Genomic DNA, 19,028 nt, shown 5'->3' on the forward strand with positions numbered 1-19,028 from the left:
TTCCTTTTAATTTCTAGGGCATCACCTGAAGCGACTTTTATCGAAAGATAGATCCTCGTGAATACACATGCTTAAACAAAAGACATAAAATGTTCATATTTTTATTTTAGGTTATAAATTACTAGTCTTTGGGTTAAGGATATGAGAAGCATTCTTGATGCAGTGAAAATAAAAACAGAAAATGACTGAATACCTTTTTATCTTTCTCATAATAAAACTTATGCAATCGGTCGGAATTTCGACTTTTTAACTGAGACCCGCAGAGCCGAATCTCTTATACCATTCGACACAGTTCGGCGAGATCGGAAAAAGTCTCTGAGCGTGTATTTTTTTTACTTGGTGATAGAGCTTTTACGTCAACCCGGCGCACGTTCAGTAGTTAGACCATACTACCGATTTCGTCCATCGTGTGCCAGAGTGAGGGCCTCTGAACAGAGAAGATAACTCTGAACCCTATTCCTCTAAACGCCACCAAGAAGTCCGACATTTGCCTGATCCCCCAGATTCCATTTGAAATGACTACTTTGGGGGGAGGCGTGCTAATGCACTTCACTTGATTCCAGGTCTAGTTGGTCGTGCTAGATTTCGCTTGTCTCGTAACCGCCATATCAGTCCTGCACGGTATGATATTCTACATGCCTTCCTCTCTACGTTGACCAGTTGGATGCCGTGGTCGATCTGGCGATTCCGGTTGGAGGGAGGATTGCGTACGGTTTACTGGCGCCCCGATGATTCAAGCCAGCGATTCGCTACGGACTACTCGGAATAGTCCCTGACGGTGGATCTTTCCTACTCCGACGAAGAGTTCCCCGGCAGTGGAAGATCTGCCGAAACCGATACTACCCGGCCAGATGCCGAGCTCGGTCCTGCGATTCTGGGTGGAGGGTGACTTCCAGTTGACAGGCGCCCCGGCGAGCATCTGCGGGAGCTACTTCCCGATCTATTCGAACTAGTCCTCGGCGGTGGGCCTAGTCTACTCCGACGGAGAAATTTCCCGACGAATCGTTATCTCGATGCTGGTCGGTTAGGTACCAAGGTCAGTCTTGTGATTCCGGGGAGTCACGGTTCCGACAGCATTAGTCATTAAGTGACTTTACGCTTGTCTGGACATGCCGCAGACTCAGGTAATTCGCATTTAATGCCAAAAGATCCTGACTCCTGCGTTGCAGAAGAAAAAAAGTAGCCGGGAAACTCCAAGCTTGCTCATATGACCCTACTCCACGCTTATCTGTAAACTTTCTTACTTCAAATCCTTGCTCTTCCTTGGGTACTATGACTCTTAATATTGAAAAATATTTCACACCTTATGTGTTTTTTATGCGGATTTTCAAAATTATGCAGATTTTTTATGCGGATTTTAAAAGTTATGCGGTTTTATTTTATGCGCATTTTCAAAGTTATGCGGTTTTTTTATGCGGATTTTCAAAGTTATGCGGTTTTTTTATGCGGATTTTCAAAGTTATGCGGTTTTTTATGCGGTACGTATGCCCCGCATAAAAAAACTTCAGTGTATTTTGACGAATACAAAACATTGTATTATTCGCTGGTTCAACACAAATATAAAAAATAGAAATAGGTTTCAGAAAATTATTGCAAATAATCCTAGTAGGCGATGAAACTGAAATATAAAATATACGCAAAAAGCATTGTAACTTAAATTATCTAGGGAAAGTGTGATATACTAGTCAAATTATTAGATAAGAGGATATAGATTACGTGAAATAAACCAGGCAATGTAAAGCAATTATTTGTGTTGGTACTTTTTGTCAGCATTTTTGATTTTTTGGTAATTGGTAACCATATGTCCATTTTATCTAAAATTGGGGCTACTTTACGCCAAGCTTTACTTAAGTCTATATTGCACACTCTGTATATTTGATCTAAAATTTACTCATATTTTGGGATTTGATTCTAATTCAAAGCAGATTTTTATTAGCATACTAGTTTGACTGTTTTGAAAAATAACAGCAATCGATAATTTGCAAGTTGAGTAGTGTAGTTGCAATGGAGGCAAACATATAAAAACGCCATCGTTTCTAGAAGTATTTAAACTATGTGTATTGAAGCAATTAGTCGTGAATTGACAGAATAAGCAGCGGGAACTAGTTCTGTAGTGTAGGCGAATGAACTTATGGTTAAAACCTTACTAAACAAAAAGGCCATCAATATATTGGAAATGGATATCTCGTTAAAGATGGATGAACTGACCTGACCATTAAATATAACATTACCATTCGCATTTCTGTTGGAAAAACTTTTGCACTCCGGAATAAAACTACTTTTAGAAAAATACTAAAACAAAGTTGTCTAATTCATAAGGCTCAATGAAAAAGTATATTATGAAGAGCGTTTTTTCTTGGCTTGTTTTCAATTGTAGGACTTATTGACTCTCCAAGCATGATTATTGGATGCGTGGTACGCAGTTCTTGAACATACTCTTTTTATTTTTACAAGTACGACATTCATTTGAATTCACACATAAATGTCGATCATAAACTATAACAATAAATCAAGAAGTTATCATAATTTGGAAAAAAAACTTTTTGGCGTAAAGTAGCCCCCTGTGGGGGCGACTTTACGCCAATTTTTAGTTCTTTATATCCCTTGTTCAATCTTGATTTACCAAAAGTTCTTTTCGCAGACTTGTATGTAAAACATCAAACAGTTTCAATTTAAAAGTCGCATTATAGTAGTTCTTGAGTGTAATATACAAAACGTTCTATTGTTGGTGTAAAGTAACCCCCGATGACGGTACCGTATAAATAATCGTTAAATGCCTACAAATCAATCGCTGCTGTTCATGTAATTGGGATTCCAGACAGCCGAACAATACTCCAGCATGCAGCGCACTAAAGAGCAGTAGAGGCTTTTAAGACAATAAATGTCTGTGAGGGATTTACCCGTACGGAAAATGAAGCCCAGACGTCGCGATGTTTTACCAACAACATACGAAATGTGATTCTTAAATGCAAGTTTCGAATCGAACAGCACTCCAAAATCCTTAACGCAGATCACCCGGAGAACGAGAGCTCCAGACAAGTTACCCTAATGGGAGCTTTTTTCTGGAGAACGATATCACAGAACATTTCGCCGGATTCAGAATCATTCGGTTGTTTTCACACCATCTGCTGACAGGAAAGATGAAACCTGCTTTTCACAATTGATGAAAAATCGCGGTTGTCAGTGACATTTTGAATAGTTGTCAGAGTGGTTCCCCCAAACCAGATACACACTTTTTCAAAAACACAGCAGGGACACCATCTGGCTCGGGAGATGACGATGTTTTATTTTAAGCTTGGATGTTGCTGATACAATATCCAAGTGCTCCACGCGAATCTCACTCACTGATCGTTCGAGTTGGGCCACGCCGCTAGTGGCAACGTATATCTGCTGCGAAGACAGGGTCTCATCGACGAACACACTCGCAAATTTTGAGGCGAACTATTCGCTTCTTAACGCGAAGTAACAAAACGCGTACAAAACATCCAATGGATATATAAATGAATTCGATTTATTTATTTCTATTCACACATTGTAAATACTAAAGGATTCACGGCTCAATTAACCCTCAAAAGGCTCAATTAACCCTCAATTAAAGGTAGTTTGATATACAAATGATCGAGCGTTTTCAGGATTCTCTCTCTGATAGAACGACAAAAAAGAGGTTTTTGATTTAATTGAGTTTTAGGAGCAATAATTCTTGAAGTCACAATTTTAGCTTGCCTTTTTGAAGGTTAAGCTGACGCATTCAGCCGTGCCAAATAAACGAAATATATAAAAAGGGTCCATCCATAAATGACGTAGCGTTATATGGAGCAGTTTGGAATTTTTTGATGATGTGTGACGACAGGGGGGTAGGGGGTCATGTCATGCTACGTAGCTTTTTACAGGGGAATAGGAATTGACCTAATGTCACGACAATCTTACCCGGTTCATCTAACTAACATCGTTTATTTTTTTCAAATTTTTTGCGGGGCCAAGGGAGGAGGATTACCATCAAGCTATGTAATTGATTGACAACATTGGCTACCCGTTTTTTATGATGGTTCTTGATGGGGATGGGGAAGTTCCTAAGCTAATGTCACAGCTTTTTTGGACGAATTTTAAAAAATTGATTTCGAATAACTCTCGGTTCTAGAGTTACAGGTTGGTTAGTGCAGTCACATAGGAATTTTCCATATAAATTGTTACCAGCATAATCCCTAAAATATTGAAGGGCTATTAAACGGACAAAAAATTGCTTAGATTATGGGTTTCCTGATGGCCAACCGAGCTGTCTTTGAGCAAATACCCACAGAAGATGCTTGCAGATATTCCACTAACAAATTCGTATCGGTTTCTCGCAGGCTCATTGGATCGATTTTCACAAACTTAGTTTTAAATGAAAGATGTTAGTTTTCCAAAGAATGTTGTTGAATTTCGTATGGATTAATTATATGGTTCCTGAAATATGACTGCATTGTTCATGTTTATATGAAATTCCAACACAAACTGAGTTATATTTTCAAATGGGTGAGTATTTACGAACATTTTATACCAAGAACAGTTACTAATAATGAAAAATGTGTGTATCCCAATCGTCTTTATAAGCAACCATGATATTTGCGCTGAACCACATCTAAGCTGGTACAGAACCGCCTCTTTATTAGTTCAAATATATACATAAACAACAAACCAGTCTTACAAATGTGAGGCGCTTGACAAACAATACAACTAAAAACAACTCAAGCACAACCATCGTAATGCTACGTAGCTATTATAGGACAATGTCGCTCTAACCTGCCTTATAGCGGGTATACGTCTTGCTCGTCATTCCACATTGAAGAGACGGTCCACACATTGAATATGGATTCAAATTCAACTACGATGCTATCAACCATGCAATAATAACCCATTTGCAAAATGTTTAGACTTCCTCTGATTTTACAGTGTTTCATACAGTCCGATCATAGACAAATACACATTCGAAAGCCACATATATAACCCAACCTGGAAGCCATTCTTCCGCTCGACAGATATCAACCCATACCGAGTCAGAAAAACAGTGTGTGGCAAAAAGCAGTGCATTGGTATCGCTAGGGACAACACAACCATGTCACAGCCTTCCAGCGAAGGCCCCCGGAAAGCAATGTTGAACATTTTCAGTCATATCAACTCGATTCGTCCCGTTGCGAAACGTTCGGTATGATTCAACTATACCTCCCTCATAACTGTGATGGCGTGGATGAAAAATATACTATAAAATTATTCTTACAGGGTCCAGAAAAAAGAGTGCTTCATAGAAAGTATTGTGGAACAAATTTAAAACAATTCTAATTATTCATTTTTTTTCGAAGAAATGTATCAAGATGAAGGCACGGTTTCCTGAAAGCTTTAAATAGGTCAAGACGTTTTCAATTGAACTATCATCGGACTGAGCATAACCAGCTATAGTAGTCATGATCATTATTCTCCTGCAGAATCCAACGCTCACTTTGACGTAGGACTACGTCGTTGTTGTCGATATGGGGGTGTATGCACGTTACAAATTCAACAAAAATAATATACAACGAAAAGTGGTTGGGTCGTTAACGCTTATAATTCAGCCATTGCACGATAAATTCACGAAATTTTTGCTCAAAAATGTTTCTAAGAAATTACTGCAATAGATAAAATTATAGATTTTTGATAGCATGGCATGGAAAATTTGGATAATGATGGTCCTCTTATACATGTTAAGAAGCACGCAGGGCGATATACGAACACCTTTTATCTAACTAAAAAGGTATAGAAATTAGGTCGATGAGTGGTACCGCATTCCATAGGAAGTAAAATTCTTGAAAAATGTGCCGCTTAAAAACGATGTGTTGAAAATTCGTGTGAAAGCCACAAAAACCTCGATTTAATACGCGTAGGTTAACTGGCGTTAACTGTCGCTCAAGCGGAAAATTGTTTATTTTAATTGGGATTCTGATAAAGAAATGAATCATACTTAAGCTATACGAAAGAAATATATTTTGTTTATTGTTTTTTCAATTGTTGTGACAAATGAGGCGGTGGTCAGCTATTTTTGTCCGCGTCCCTTACCATCTATTTTTATAAATTGATTCATAAACAGTACTATCTTTTAAAATGAACCCCCTTGATTAGCAACTAATTTCCAATTTTCTTTAATCCAAATAACTAAGCTACCTTCGTGCATATTAAGAATAGATAGCTACTCCCAGGCCCCATTCATTGACTATCTGTGCAAATTAACTTGTTCTGATCAATCACGGAGTAGCAACTACGAATCCCTTAGCGCTGTCACGTGCAGTTAAGGGAGTTTTGGGCAGCTGTCTCGGAAGCGCAAGCGGTCACCCAAGAGCAGCTACTAAAAGCGCTCGTAGAGGAAGCGCAACATAGTTATGATCATGGGCGACGAAAAAATTTACAACGGCGTAAAGAACAAGAATTAATTAATTCATAAAATAGCGATAGTTTCAATAGTAATAACTACTGAAATGGAAAACCGAGCAGCCAGCTTGCAATTTGAAGCGTTAGTACAATTAAATTCAATACAGTAAATTTGTTTCTCAATGTTTCCAGTAGAGTTACAGACGATTCAATAGAACTTATTTCAATATCTTTAAAACTACTCGAAATATGACGAAATTTGTGTTAATTATAGTTGTTTATTTTGACGAGTCGAAAAGCGTCGTCGAACACTTCAAACTCAAAAGAATAATATTTGAAAACATATTTAAAAACCGATTTAATCCACCTATCAGTAAGATGAGACATTTCTTATACATATCACTGTTGTATTATTCATTAGTTTGCCGAAAACACGCAAAGTTGGCAAGCAACTAGATGTGAGAAAGCACAGTTTCGAGTCCTGCACGAATAACACCTCGAAAAAAACTGAATAAATTAAAAGAAAATAACAAAACAAATAAAAATTTTAAATAATTATGAAGCAGAAAAATAAAAAAAGTTTTTCATAAAATGGACAGAATGATTAATATAAATCAAATTATTGAAATAAATCAATTAGCTCAAATGAAAATTAGACAATATTAAAAAAGTTAAAAGAAATTAAGAGAGTAAATTAAATTGTTTCTAGCTAACAAACTTTCATACAATTATAAAAAGAACTCACTAAACCAAATTAATAAAATGAAGAAACTGAATAAAATGTATGAACTGCGAAAAATTAGCAAATTAATAAATGATTAAAATAAATGAAATCAATAATATGAATAAAAATATGGTTTTTCTTTAAAGTGCTAGAGTAAAGAAACACGAAAAACCACCTTATCTAGCAGTGTGAGAATCTGCTCAATTTTTACATGCCGATCCTTAAAACACATCTCCTGCGAAGATTTCAGTAGTTCGATTGGGCAGAGAAGACAGCCGCAACAATATTTGAAGACAACGAAGATATATCAAAATATATTTTTTTACCGATAACTGAAAATGTCTCTGGCAACACTGCTCCAGTGAAATCCAATCAGAACAATTGCAATAACTTCAGTTCTACGGATATTTCTTGTAACTATTAACGCTCAAATAAACGGTGACAGTAACAATTATTAGTTTTACTTTTTTGTGAGGAAATCTTGTCTAACCCTAAAGTTATAGCTGTTTGAAAACGTGGTTGTTCATAAATAACAGGGTATGCAGAGGGTTAAGAAAATCAATAAAATGAATAGAATAAGTAAAATTTACAACATGAAGAAAGTGATAAAATGAATACAAATGTTTTTTTTTATATTTTATCATTTTTTCAAGTTGTTTGCTTTTAACAATAAAATGATTGAAATAAAAAAAATCAGCGATATTAAGTAATACAATTAATAGATTAAATTAAATAGTGTCTAATCAATGGTCTAGATGAAATGAATAAAATGAATGACTTTCAATTTTGTATATCTAATTGTATTCCTAGTTTTAAGATAGCTGTGAAATTTCTCATAAAAGTTTGTTCCCCTTCTTTTATATTAATCTACATTCCTAGTCTTAAGATAGCTGTTTGTAAAAAATAATTATTCTTCAATCTTGTATATCGAATCGTATTTTTAGTTTAATTTAATAATTGAAAAAAATGTTCTGCTCAATAGTTAAAAAATATTTGTGCATTGTAACCTTTTAGTTTTAAGGTATTCAAAAGATGGGTGGGTAATGTCTAGGACATAACCGGAGTGTCGTGACTACTCGTTTGACTTGTAATTCAAATCGAATGATACTCAATGAAATATGTGGGAATGTTTCAAGTTATTCTTTATAATAATTATGGTGGTTCTGAAAAGAACCTTTGTTGTTGGCGTCTGCGTTGATAGGGGATGCGCTGGATTCTAAGCTCGTTGAGACATTCATTCATGAAATGAACAATTTTCTTGCTTTGAAATATCAATGTTAAAATCTCTCGAAACAACCATCGGAATCTTTTCCGTACAGAAATGAACACGCTTAGCGAAAAACTAGGGGCGGGTAATGTCTGGGACATAACCGCGATGCTCATATTCTTAAAATTCTGCTTGTATCTCCTTCAAATGGCTAAATTTTGCGCATTAAGTTCGATTCACCGGGCTCAGCGAAATTTTCCTGGGGATCCCGTTCGTTAATGTATTCAGCAAAACAATTTTATTACCGAGTTCTCCGCGTTGAATACAGGTCAATAATTTCATATAATGATTTCAACATGCAGACAATGTACATGTATGACAGGTGGGAGTGTTCTGAAGTGGTTTTAGTGGAGGTAACAACATAAAATCGTGTATTGGACATTTTACAATGATTCTCCTTAACCCTGCAAAACCACGTGGTTGGCAGCAAAGGGTTAAGTTGTTTGGAAGAGATGACAGTTAATATATGATAACTAAAAATATAAAATTGTTCTATAAATTGCAAAGTTATTGCCGCGTTGACCTGAAAATTTGTCATTTCATTCATAAAGGAACAATCATTGAAATTATGTCAATTTATGCTTTGCAAGATTTGAAATAACTTCGAAGTGTGGTCACGACACCCCTGTTATGTCATATACATTACCAACCCATCTTTTCATCATTCGTTTTGGTGTAGCTTTCGCTTAGTGGTAGAGTTGCCACATTCACTGATTTTTTTTGGAAGGATTTGCAAAAACCTTCGGGTTTGTAGATAAGAAAAACATTTTCTGATTCACTGGTAAAAGTACAGAATTACCAAGCGCAAACTTAATACCAGTTAATAAAAGAAACTTTCTAATTAAATTCTTTTTCCATTTTGTATTCGTCCTAATAAGGACGGTTTGTAGATAACTATGTTGATACAAGACGGGAATCTTTTAAAACAATTCAAACCTTGCCGACGATTGTTTTTACTGCGTACATCCATACGATCTTTCCCCTTTCGCAGCTCACACCGAATGAGTACGCTTTGCAGCCTTCGATGTTTTGGTGGCATTTTTAGTGGCAGTTACTACCGCCTTTTCAGTGACTGCGTTTCTTAGCCTTTGGCTTTTTGGACTTCTCACCGCCACCACCTCCACCAACGTTTTGACGTAGGACTTACGTCTTTCTTTACTATACTGGGTGTCATTTCAAAATTTTCAAAACGGATGCGTTACGTACACTTTGAACTCTAATAACTTTTCTCGTACTAAAGGAATTACTAATTTTGTTTCATAAATCGAAAGGAAAACGTTCAACGCTTGCTATTGATACCTTGTTTGCTATGTAAAACTTGTTTAAAAAGTTCAAAAACTACTTTTAATGCGAATCAACATTAATGCTAAAACCTATAAATATGGGTGTCACAGTTTTTCTTAAAGCCAGACGTGTGTAAGCCACAGAGCAGAACACACGTACGTGTGCTGCTCAACGAGAAGCTGCATTTTGACCACCAACCAAATCATAGCTACTGCCTTATCGCTGCCAACCAAGAACAGTCGTCGCCCTGCGTGAAATTCATTGCTCTCAGAAGTGGACAGAGTTACTAATTCGCAAGCTGCTCTTCCAGTGCCTGGTCCGTGAGATTGCACAGAATTTCAAAACCTACTCTTCCGGAGCTCAGCCGTAATGGCCCTTTAAGAAGCCAGCGAGGCCTGCCTGGTTAGTTTGTTGGAAAATACCAATCTGTGCGCTATCCATGCCAAGCGAATAATCATCATGCCGAGCGGGAAACGGCGAAATAATATTCACAACAAACGGTCCTTATTAGGACCACAAAATCGTTCTCAGAAGAATTACAATTGAAATTTCCATTTCGTGCTTTGGAAAATAACTTCCCTCTTATCGGGTTAGTTATTTTCTATAATAATATCCGAAAAATGTACGATAAAACTAATAAACTGACCAATTGGACGGAAGCAATAAAATACCTACAACAATTTGAGTCAGAAAAGTGATATTAACGGAAAAATGCTTCGATCGTTTCTAAGTGTTTGGCAGCTGAAGTTGCCGATTTGTTTCCCAACGTCAATTATTTGCGCTGTGCTGTACGGAACAGATTTTTGCGCGATGTGTTGGGAAATAATTAAAACAATTGTGTAGTAGATTCCGTAGATTTTACCGTAAATTTTGATAGAAATGATTTTGTAAAAGCATTAATTAGCCGTGCTTTGAATGGTGGTTTTTGCAAATCTTTCTAGAACATTAGTGAATGTGGAAACCCTGCTACTAAGCGAATGCCACGCCAAAAAGAATGATGAAAATATTTTCATTTGTCGCACAAAGGGATGGACTACCATCTGCACTAAGAAGTTTATAAAAGAGATCGCATTCCGACATACAATGCTCATTCGATGTGAGCTGCGAAAGGGGAATGTTCGTGCATGTACGCATCTGGTGTATGTACTCGTCTGGTATCACCAAAAATAGTTATCTGCAAACCGTTCTTATTAGGATGAAAATATAATGGAGAAAGAATTTATTTAGAAAGCTCCTTTTAATAACTTGGATTGAGTTTGCGCCTGTCAAGTCTGCTGTACTTTATCAATGACACATATAAACCAATGTTTATCGAATTAATCTACAATGCAAATCTTTCTAGAACATTAGTGAATGTGGAAACCCTGCTACTAAGCGAATGCCACGCCAAAACGAATGATGAAAATATTTTCATTTGTCGCACAAAGGGATGGACTACCATCTGCACTAAGAAGTTTATAAAAGAAATCGCATTCCGATATACAATGCTCATTCGATGTGAGCTGCGAAAGGGGAATGTTCGTGTATGTACGCAGCAGAAGCGAATTCGGGCAAGGTTCGAATCGTTAGCAAGGATTCTCGTCTGGTATCACCAAACATAGTTATCTACAAACCGTTCTTTTTAGGATGAAAACATAATGGAGAAAGAATTGAATTAGAAAGTTCCATTTAATAACTTGAATTGAGTTTGCGCCTGTCAATTCTTGTATACATTTACCAGTGATTCATATAAGCAAATGTTTATCAAATTAATCTACAAACCCGAAGGTTTTTGCAAGTCCTAGAAAATCAGTGAATGTGGCAATCTCATTCGACATGAAATTTCCAGTAAACATTCATTCAAAAAGTGCATTGGCTCAAATTATCCATGAATGTCATATGATATGCCCAAGTTTAGTCCTACGTCAACACCGCGGTTACGTCCCGGGCATTACCCACTCCTAGTTTTTCTTCTTCTCTCCGATGGTAGCTGATTTGATTGGTCGTCCGATGCAGCTTCTCACGACCACGCACGTCTGTTATGCACTGCGTCTTACACACGTCTGGCTTAGAGAAAAGCTGCGACACCCCTATTTATAGGTTTTATCATTAATGTTGATTTCATTTAAAGTAGTTTTCGAACTATTTAAACAAATTTTATATAGCAAAGAACGCATCGGTAGCAAGCATTGAACGTTTTCCTTCCGATTTATGAAACAAGATTGGCAATCCGTTTTGTAGAAGAAAAGTTAATAAGGTTCAAAATGTACGTAACGCTTTCGCTAATATGCACTACTATCGCTTTCTCGCTCGTTCTCGTGGCGTGCATGAGCCTTTCCTTTCCGTCCGACTTCTAATGGCTTAACCAAAATTAACATCCCGGCTTTCCCCCACCAACTGCTCTCGTCAAGCAACCCAATACGAATAATCATAGGAACAAACATGTAGTGGACCTTTATATAAACTTTTCATTATTTTATTGTTCATTTGCTGCATCATTTTGACGGCTCTGTGCGGGATGGGCTGAAAATTTTCACTTTTCCGAGTCGTTTTCGAAAGATTTTTCAAAACACTATTATTCCGTTGATAATGAATATCCTACATATTCCAAAATTTAATACAACATTGGTACAAATATTTTCGACAAAATGCCGAAGAAATTGATTAAATCCATTCAGTACAACAAAAGATATAAGCGTTCAAAATCTTACATCATTTTTCTTCCGAAATTTTGAAAAGGGGCCCCTATATTGAAAGGTAAGTCGTTAGTCACGACAAAATGCAAAAAAAAATAATTTGGCACCGCCAAGCTAACGCATTTGTACCTATTAAATAAACGAACTGAATAAAAAAATGAATGACTGAAGAAAATTAGTCAAATTATTAAAAGGAATAAAATGTGTGAACCCAAAAAACAATATAAAATTGCATAGCACGAAAAAAGTGAATAAAATAAATTAAATGAATGATACGAATAAGATGCATGAGGTAATAAACTGATGAAATAAATACAGTAGATAAAATGAGGTCAAATAAACAAAATGAATCAAAAGAATGCTAAATGAATAAAATCATTAAAATGAAATGATCATATAAATGAAAAAATAAGCAAAACGAATATAATCCATGATATGAATGATCTGGAAAAAAAGAGTATATAGAATAAAAATTTAGTCAAATGAATAAAACGAATTTCACGAATTCCAAAACCATTGTTTTAGAATATTCTGAAGTGTTTGTAAAAATCCCATTTCAAAGAGCACGTTTTCGTTCTTTTTTTTCTTGACGGTGTTATACGATTATCTGGTGTTGGTTCTTTATTGATGGGCCTTAATTAGTCAGGAAATCTAGAAATCAGGAATTTGTCTTGGAATTTCTTTTTGCTCACATATATCTGGAAAATAATTTTTGTACAGAATAGAATTTTCAATAATTTTTGTACAGAATAGAAATATTAAACTGAGATAAGGCTACCTGTAAATAGTATTCATTTTCATTGAAGTATATAGAAAACAGTGTCAAGTGTCTAGGTTATGTTGGCAATTATATTATTGTCGATGACACAAAAGCCGTACATTCAGTCGATTACAATACAAATTCCTTTCCACCAATCCTTATCACTTGAGAATTGTTTCGTTCGGAATTCTCGTTCTGGAGATATGGGTTAATGAGTCCTACACAAAACAATACCATGACAAAGAAATGGTTCAAACTACCAGAATAAGTATTTAAATTCATCGAAAAGCCAGGGGCCATTGAAAGTGTCCCTAAACTGCGTTTGGGGCACGAACATATCGTATTTTTTTCATAAAATAAATATGCTTTAGTCACATTGATCATGAAAAATGTATATTGGGGTTTTCAGTACAACACAGTATCAGTTGTAGTTACACAGTAATATGTATGACATAAATTCAGTGAGGTCGACTATCTGTCCAATGCATAAACTGTGATTGTAATTTACGTGTAGAATACGAAGCACTCAAACGAACGTCTATTGAATTGTCCAATGCCTGTATCAATTCTAGCATTGAAGCTTCAAATAAAGCGTTCTCAGCAATTTTGGGCAATTGAAACCATCGCTATAAGTTAAAAGCATCCTTTCACTGGAATGCAAGTAAAGGTCGATAGTTCAGGGGTCTTCTTTGGGCGCCATTTTTCCCGGTTCTAATTTGTGGATATATTTAGAATTTGATCCGTTATTTTTCATAAAAGTGCATTCCAATATTATGAATCTGCATTTTAAATAATTTCAATTTTTTATATTGGTGTTCTCAATTTTCACATGACACATTGGAGCATATGTTTCATTCAAAATTCAGTAGAGATACGAAAAGTGCACGTGAGATGTCTCTTTCAACATTTTTGTCTTCAAATCACCCAATTTGAATTACCCAAGAATTTCCGTAATTATAGTATACACAGACGCTCAGTATAAAATTTAAATAAATTGTAGTTAATGTAGTTTTCGGTTTTTGGTCATATGACTCTCCTTAGTGCAACGTTTCGAAGGAATAGCCCCTCATCTTTAGAGGAAAGCGGGGTTTGAACATTAATTAGTTATAGTTTTCTCATAATACAAATATTTTCCCAGGATGCCAATAATTATATTTTTCAAGTAGAATGTGATATTTACTTTGTTTCAGCAAGTGAGTCTATTCTACACTAAAATGGAAGACTATTTATGGGGAAACAGAAGACAAAAATAGGTTTGTTTTCTTTAACCTGAACAAATACATCGCAAGATTAAATTAGCTTGAATACTAACAAATATTTAAGTATAGTTAAAGATCTTATGACGTATCTTAGAAATGAATTTGGAAATGCAACTGATAATTTTTACGCCATAACTGTATAACATAAATCTTGCAAAAGAAGATAAATTTTCACTAGAAATTTGTTATTCAAAAACACAGTTGCAGAGTGTAATATGAATATGAATTATATTATAAATTTATTTTCTCACTACTAGGTGAATTTCTTTGTGATCTGTGCTTTCATATACAATCCAACGTCTATCTCACTACTGAACGAAATGCTTAATCCGACGGATAAATACATCAACTCTGGACAAATTACGCTTTTGACCGTCTTTTTGGAGTACTGAACGCAAGTGTTTAAGTGGTAGACGTGACTACTTCTCGCCGCAGTGAGTCCGGATTCTACGATCCTTTCGACTACTGAAAATCCTTCAGGACTAGTGACTTATGAGACCAGCGCGTCTGACCCATGAAACCAGGGCAACCAAGTGATAATTCACGCAAAATAAAATTGAACACACGTCCACTGAAGAAATAAAACTCAACATTATTATGAAGCCCTATGCAACAGTAGAAGGTCTAATAGGCTTTTTATCCAATCCAGCTCATTCACTTTGAACACCCTCTTTCATTCCTATTTCAGATTCCTTCATTTCTATTTCAGTTTTCTAGATTCCCGTCCAAAAATCACGCTCAAACGGATGATGAAATAAAATCGATTTGGAATTATATCTGCGATCCTCATTCGGCCCCTTTGTGATTTTCTTCGGTGTCGATGAAAAAAAGGCGCAGACAACTATATTCGACTGTGACCAAAATATGAAAAATTTGTCCTAATAAGCCCTTCTTGGAAACAAGTCTAAAACAAACGATATACCAATTTAAAAAATGTTCCCATCCCTCACTTTACGAAAGCCCCATTTAATAAAAGACCACCAATTGCATATTAACTATTGTATACTATGTTTTGTACATTTGAAATAAATCTGTAGTAGGATGCATGAAATTTAATTGAATGGGTAACATGGGAACGACTCGCACCAGTCTTATTAGCATACGTAGAAAAAAAAACTTAAACCTTTCACAACTCTGACCAGTTAGAAAGCAGTGAGGCTATTCTCTTTCGTTGCTGTGCAAAAAACCTTGCTCGTTAACGTTTTTCATTGAAAACTCCCGGAGCAGTGAATTCTGCTCTTCTGCTAGAAACTGCAACACTGCTGCAAACCACTGCCCTGGGTTTTCAATGAAAAATTGCATTAGTAGGCTATGCTCTTCGCGTATTCACACATGAGGAAAAGGAAAGCAGGTAAAGTGTTTGAAATTGCGCTACTTTCTAGACGGAAGGATAGGTTTATCGCAAACATTCCCGTTCGAGATTTTGTTTCATCCGGGTTTCGCGAGGGTTCAAGAACACTAAACATGCTATTCATACACGCTAAAATTTGTTCTGAAACTCAATATAAACTTTCGCATACATATTATAAACGGTTGGATAAGTAAGTCTATTAAAACTTCCAGGTGTCATCATTAGTAATCAATTTTGCAGTGAGTAACCACGGGCACAACAGATACGAAAATTACTCACCTTTTCGTCTTTCGATGCCATCAACAGATCAAGCCAGCTGTAGATGACACCATCCTCCGCCAAATGGTTAGGTTCATAGCATGGGCCACAGCAAAGCAAAGCCGATGTTGCCTGTGAAATTGGAGAGAAAGTAGAAGATAAATGATGTGAGGTTCAGACAGGAGGAATATTTGTTATACATGTTGAACCGAGGTGAATAATGTGAATAAAATTCCACATCGAAAACGGTAATATATATTAAGGATACTAGTAAATTGAATTACATGCTGAAAGGAATCGTGATAAGTTCATACGAAATTCTCGTCTTTGTTTTTTTGTATTTCTTTCTTTCGGAACGGTGAATATGAAGTTCTGTCATACATACTATATAGCAAAAGTTAAATCATGTACCGTTAGCAACGACCCACCTGCAAAGCGCTAAACTGTAGTTTCTCTTCATCTATTGAAATGCTGCTGATGGTGCTACTGCTACTGATAGCATGATGGCTCCCGCCGCTGTTGCTTCCTGCTGTAGCGCCGAACGGAGCCGCATATGACCCGCTCCAAGAAGCAAACAAATTAACTAAATTCCGCTTCAGTTCACGTGTCAACAGCGTGGGGCATGATTCCAGTGAAAAGTTTTTAATCATTTTCCGAATGAAATCACAGAAATGAGTTTTCACCTCTCGCATGCTACTGTTATCTTTATCAGTTTCCGCTTCCAGATAGAGACGCGCCCCATCAATGTACTCCACAAACGTCGGATGGAGCGACATGGTATCTCGTTCCAGTACAAACGGGCTTCTACCGAAAGTGCCATTTTCGACAATTTTTTCCAACACCCGCACCAGTTGAAGGCGAAGCGCGTCCCGCCGTCGACGTCTCCGCATATTTTCCTGTTTGCGATCAATGGCTTCGCGTATGTACACTGCCAACTCTTCCATCAAATCTCTGTCAAGGTTAAAAAAATGTAATTAGAAATCCCGCTGAACAAACTTGAACTTGAGCTCATGTGGAAACATAAACTGCAACAAGTCATGACAACATATTCCGCAAATCCTTTCCCTAATAGGTTGCAAATTGTAAAAGCATCCATCATATTCGAGAATGTTCTCTTAATTTGTTGCATGAGTTTGCCTGTTGCTACGTTACAAGATGACAAGTTATTCAAACATACTTGAGAGCATCGTGGTTAATCATTCCGAGTGCATTGACGGCAGCGTCTCGGACGTCAGAAACTTCGCAGCGCAACAGTGGTATGACCAGCTTGTACAGTGCCACTGGGGAAGCAGTCGTGCCACTGGATTTATCACTTCGGTCGGCTGACAGGGAGTCCGGCGATGAGCTGGAATGGTCATTCAGTTATGTTACTATATTGAATGGGTGTCGAGATATTTTATGTCAACGATATGAAATGGGAGGGAATGTATGACAGTTAATGCTTTTCATCGTTGCTATGTAACGATAGGAAATATAAAGCTAGCAATGATGCAGATGCAAGATGCTCACTACTTTTGTCAGACTAACTATTTTGGCCATTTTTCATCAAACTGCTATTTCACTAAGGCGATAGAGGATGAGTAATGTTTTTCGGAGAAACAATATTTTTAAAATATAAACTAGAGGAAAATTAGCTTGAGAAGTTCCAAGGAGGAATAGTATAGTAGACACTTTAACGATTAGAGATTTACCATTAAAGTCAAACACATATGAAACATGCCAACAGCTTTAAGTATAGTGTTCATATGTAAATACAGAATTTAAATATTTTCAACAGACTGCTTGTAAAATATTTCATATTTTGATTATCGAAATAAAATGGATGAAACAAAGACATGTAGTGTATTATTTCCAAGGTACGGTTTGGGAAAAGGAAAATAAGATTATGAATGACTATACAAAGGAGAAAGTAATCAAGAAGTCTCACGCTTCCTTACACACGGAATAAAACACTTCTGGATATGCCTACAGCATTGTTTCATAATGGCATATGCACATGGTAATGTCTTTGTACTTCCAGTTCCATGAACTCAATTGTTTTATGTCATCAAAACCATTTCATAACCGATCGACTTTTTTTGAAGTATTTTTCTTTTGAAGTCGATTGCAGGAGGAAAAGTTTACGCAAACAAAAGAAATTCAAAACATACAACGGAAAATATAGCACGGTATGTACCATGATAGACTCTAACTTCATTTTTTGCTGTGCGAAATAATTTGCGCTTACCTCAATAAAAACTTGCAAGTATACGCAGAAATCACAAAAACTCCGACATTCGATACAATGAGTGCAGATTGCATAAATATACTCTACTAACCAGGAAAGTATATTTTCCAATCGGGAAGAAGTGAATGAAAATATTGGTATCTGTTTTTCAAGATCAACAGCGTCATATCAGAGAAAAACAAGCAGAAAACGTAATGCAACTACACATTGGCACGGGTTGCAATCAAAGCACCTGAACAAGTACCCAACCAACGCACTATGGTAACCATCTTTGGGAAAACACGAATGTCTATCCTTAGATAATTAGATTTAGATCTACGGCCCAATGCCGATGTTTACATTTTCTTGAAACTAGGGTGGTCCATAGTTGATTCCATGAACAGTTATGTTTAATAAAATTGTGAAAATGTTTACTACATTCTTAGTACACCTTGCACAAATACACAATGGCTTGCCAGCTACGAGCTTGATAAGCTACCTGTCAACGCTGAAACAATTGAAACAAAAAAATATCATGCTTAATTAGCATAAGTTTAAAGTTGTCTTCTTGCTAACTTCTTTGTGCATTCCGAGGTGGGTGTGTGAGGGAGACGACAAATAATATAACTTTCATTTAAGATTACGACTATCATATACCCCATTTAAGAATAAGACTACTATACCCTTCATTTAATACTAATAGCGTTTTCGTTTTTCTTGGTGCTACACCGGTGTAGTGTAAAGAAAGAGATAGACTGATTACACCCAAGTTTGAATGAGTGTAGCATTGACTACACCGGTGTAGTGCACTATCAAAAACGAAAATGCCATATGATTGTGAGAATCAAATCAGCAATATATGAAAGACA

At 36.3% G+C, this 19,028-nt stretch overlaps 1 protein-coding gene across 6 annotated transcripts in view; it reads right to left on the reverse strand.

Moving 5' to 3' along the window:
* Positions 1–19,028, reverse strand: part of LOC131689849 (protein furry) — a 411,320-nt gene that overhangs the window by 316,827 nt on the left and 75,465 nt on the right. For all 6 annotated transcript variants that reach the window (XM_058975189.1, XM_058975188.1, XM_058975187.1 and 3 more), the window contains 3 exons: positions 17,131–17,298; positions 16,382–16,904; positions 15,975–16,085 (listed from right to left, as the gene is read on the reverse strand). In XM_058975189.1, the coding sequence (XP_058831172.1) occupies positions 15,975–16,085; positions 16,382–16,904; positions 17,131–17,298 (802 nt within the window). The remainder of the gene's footprint in view (positions 1–15,974; positions 16,086–16,381; positions 16,905–17,130; positions 17,299–19,028) is intronic.

The sequence above is a fragment of the Topomyia yanbarensis genome, chromosome 3 (genome assembly GCF_030247195.1).
Source record: "Topomyia yanbarensis strain Yona2022 chromosome 3, ASM3024719v1, whole genome shotgun sequence".
NCBI classification, from domain to species: Eukaryota; Metazoa; Arthropoda; class Insecta; order Diptera; family Culicidae; genus Topomyia; species Topomyia yanbarensis.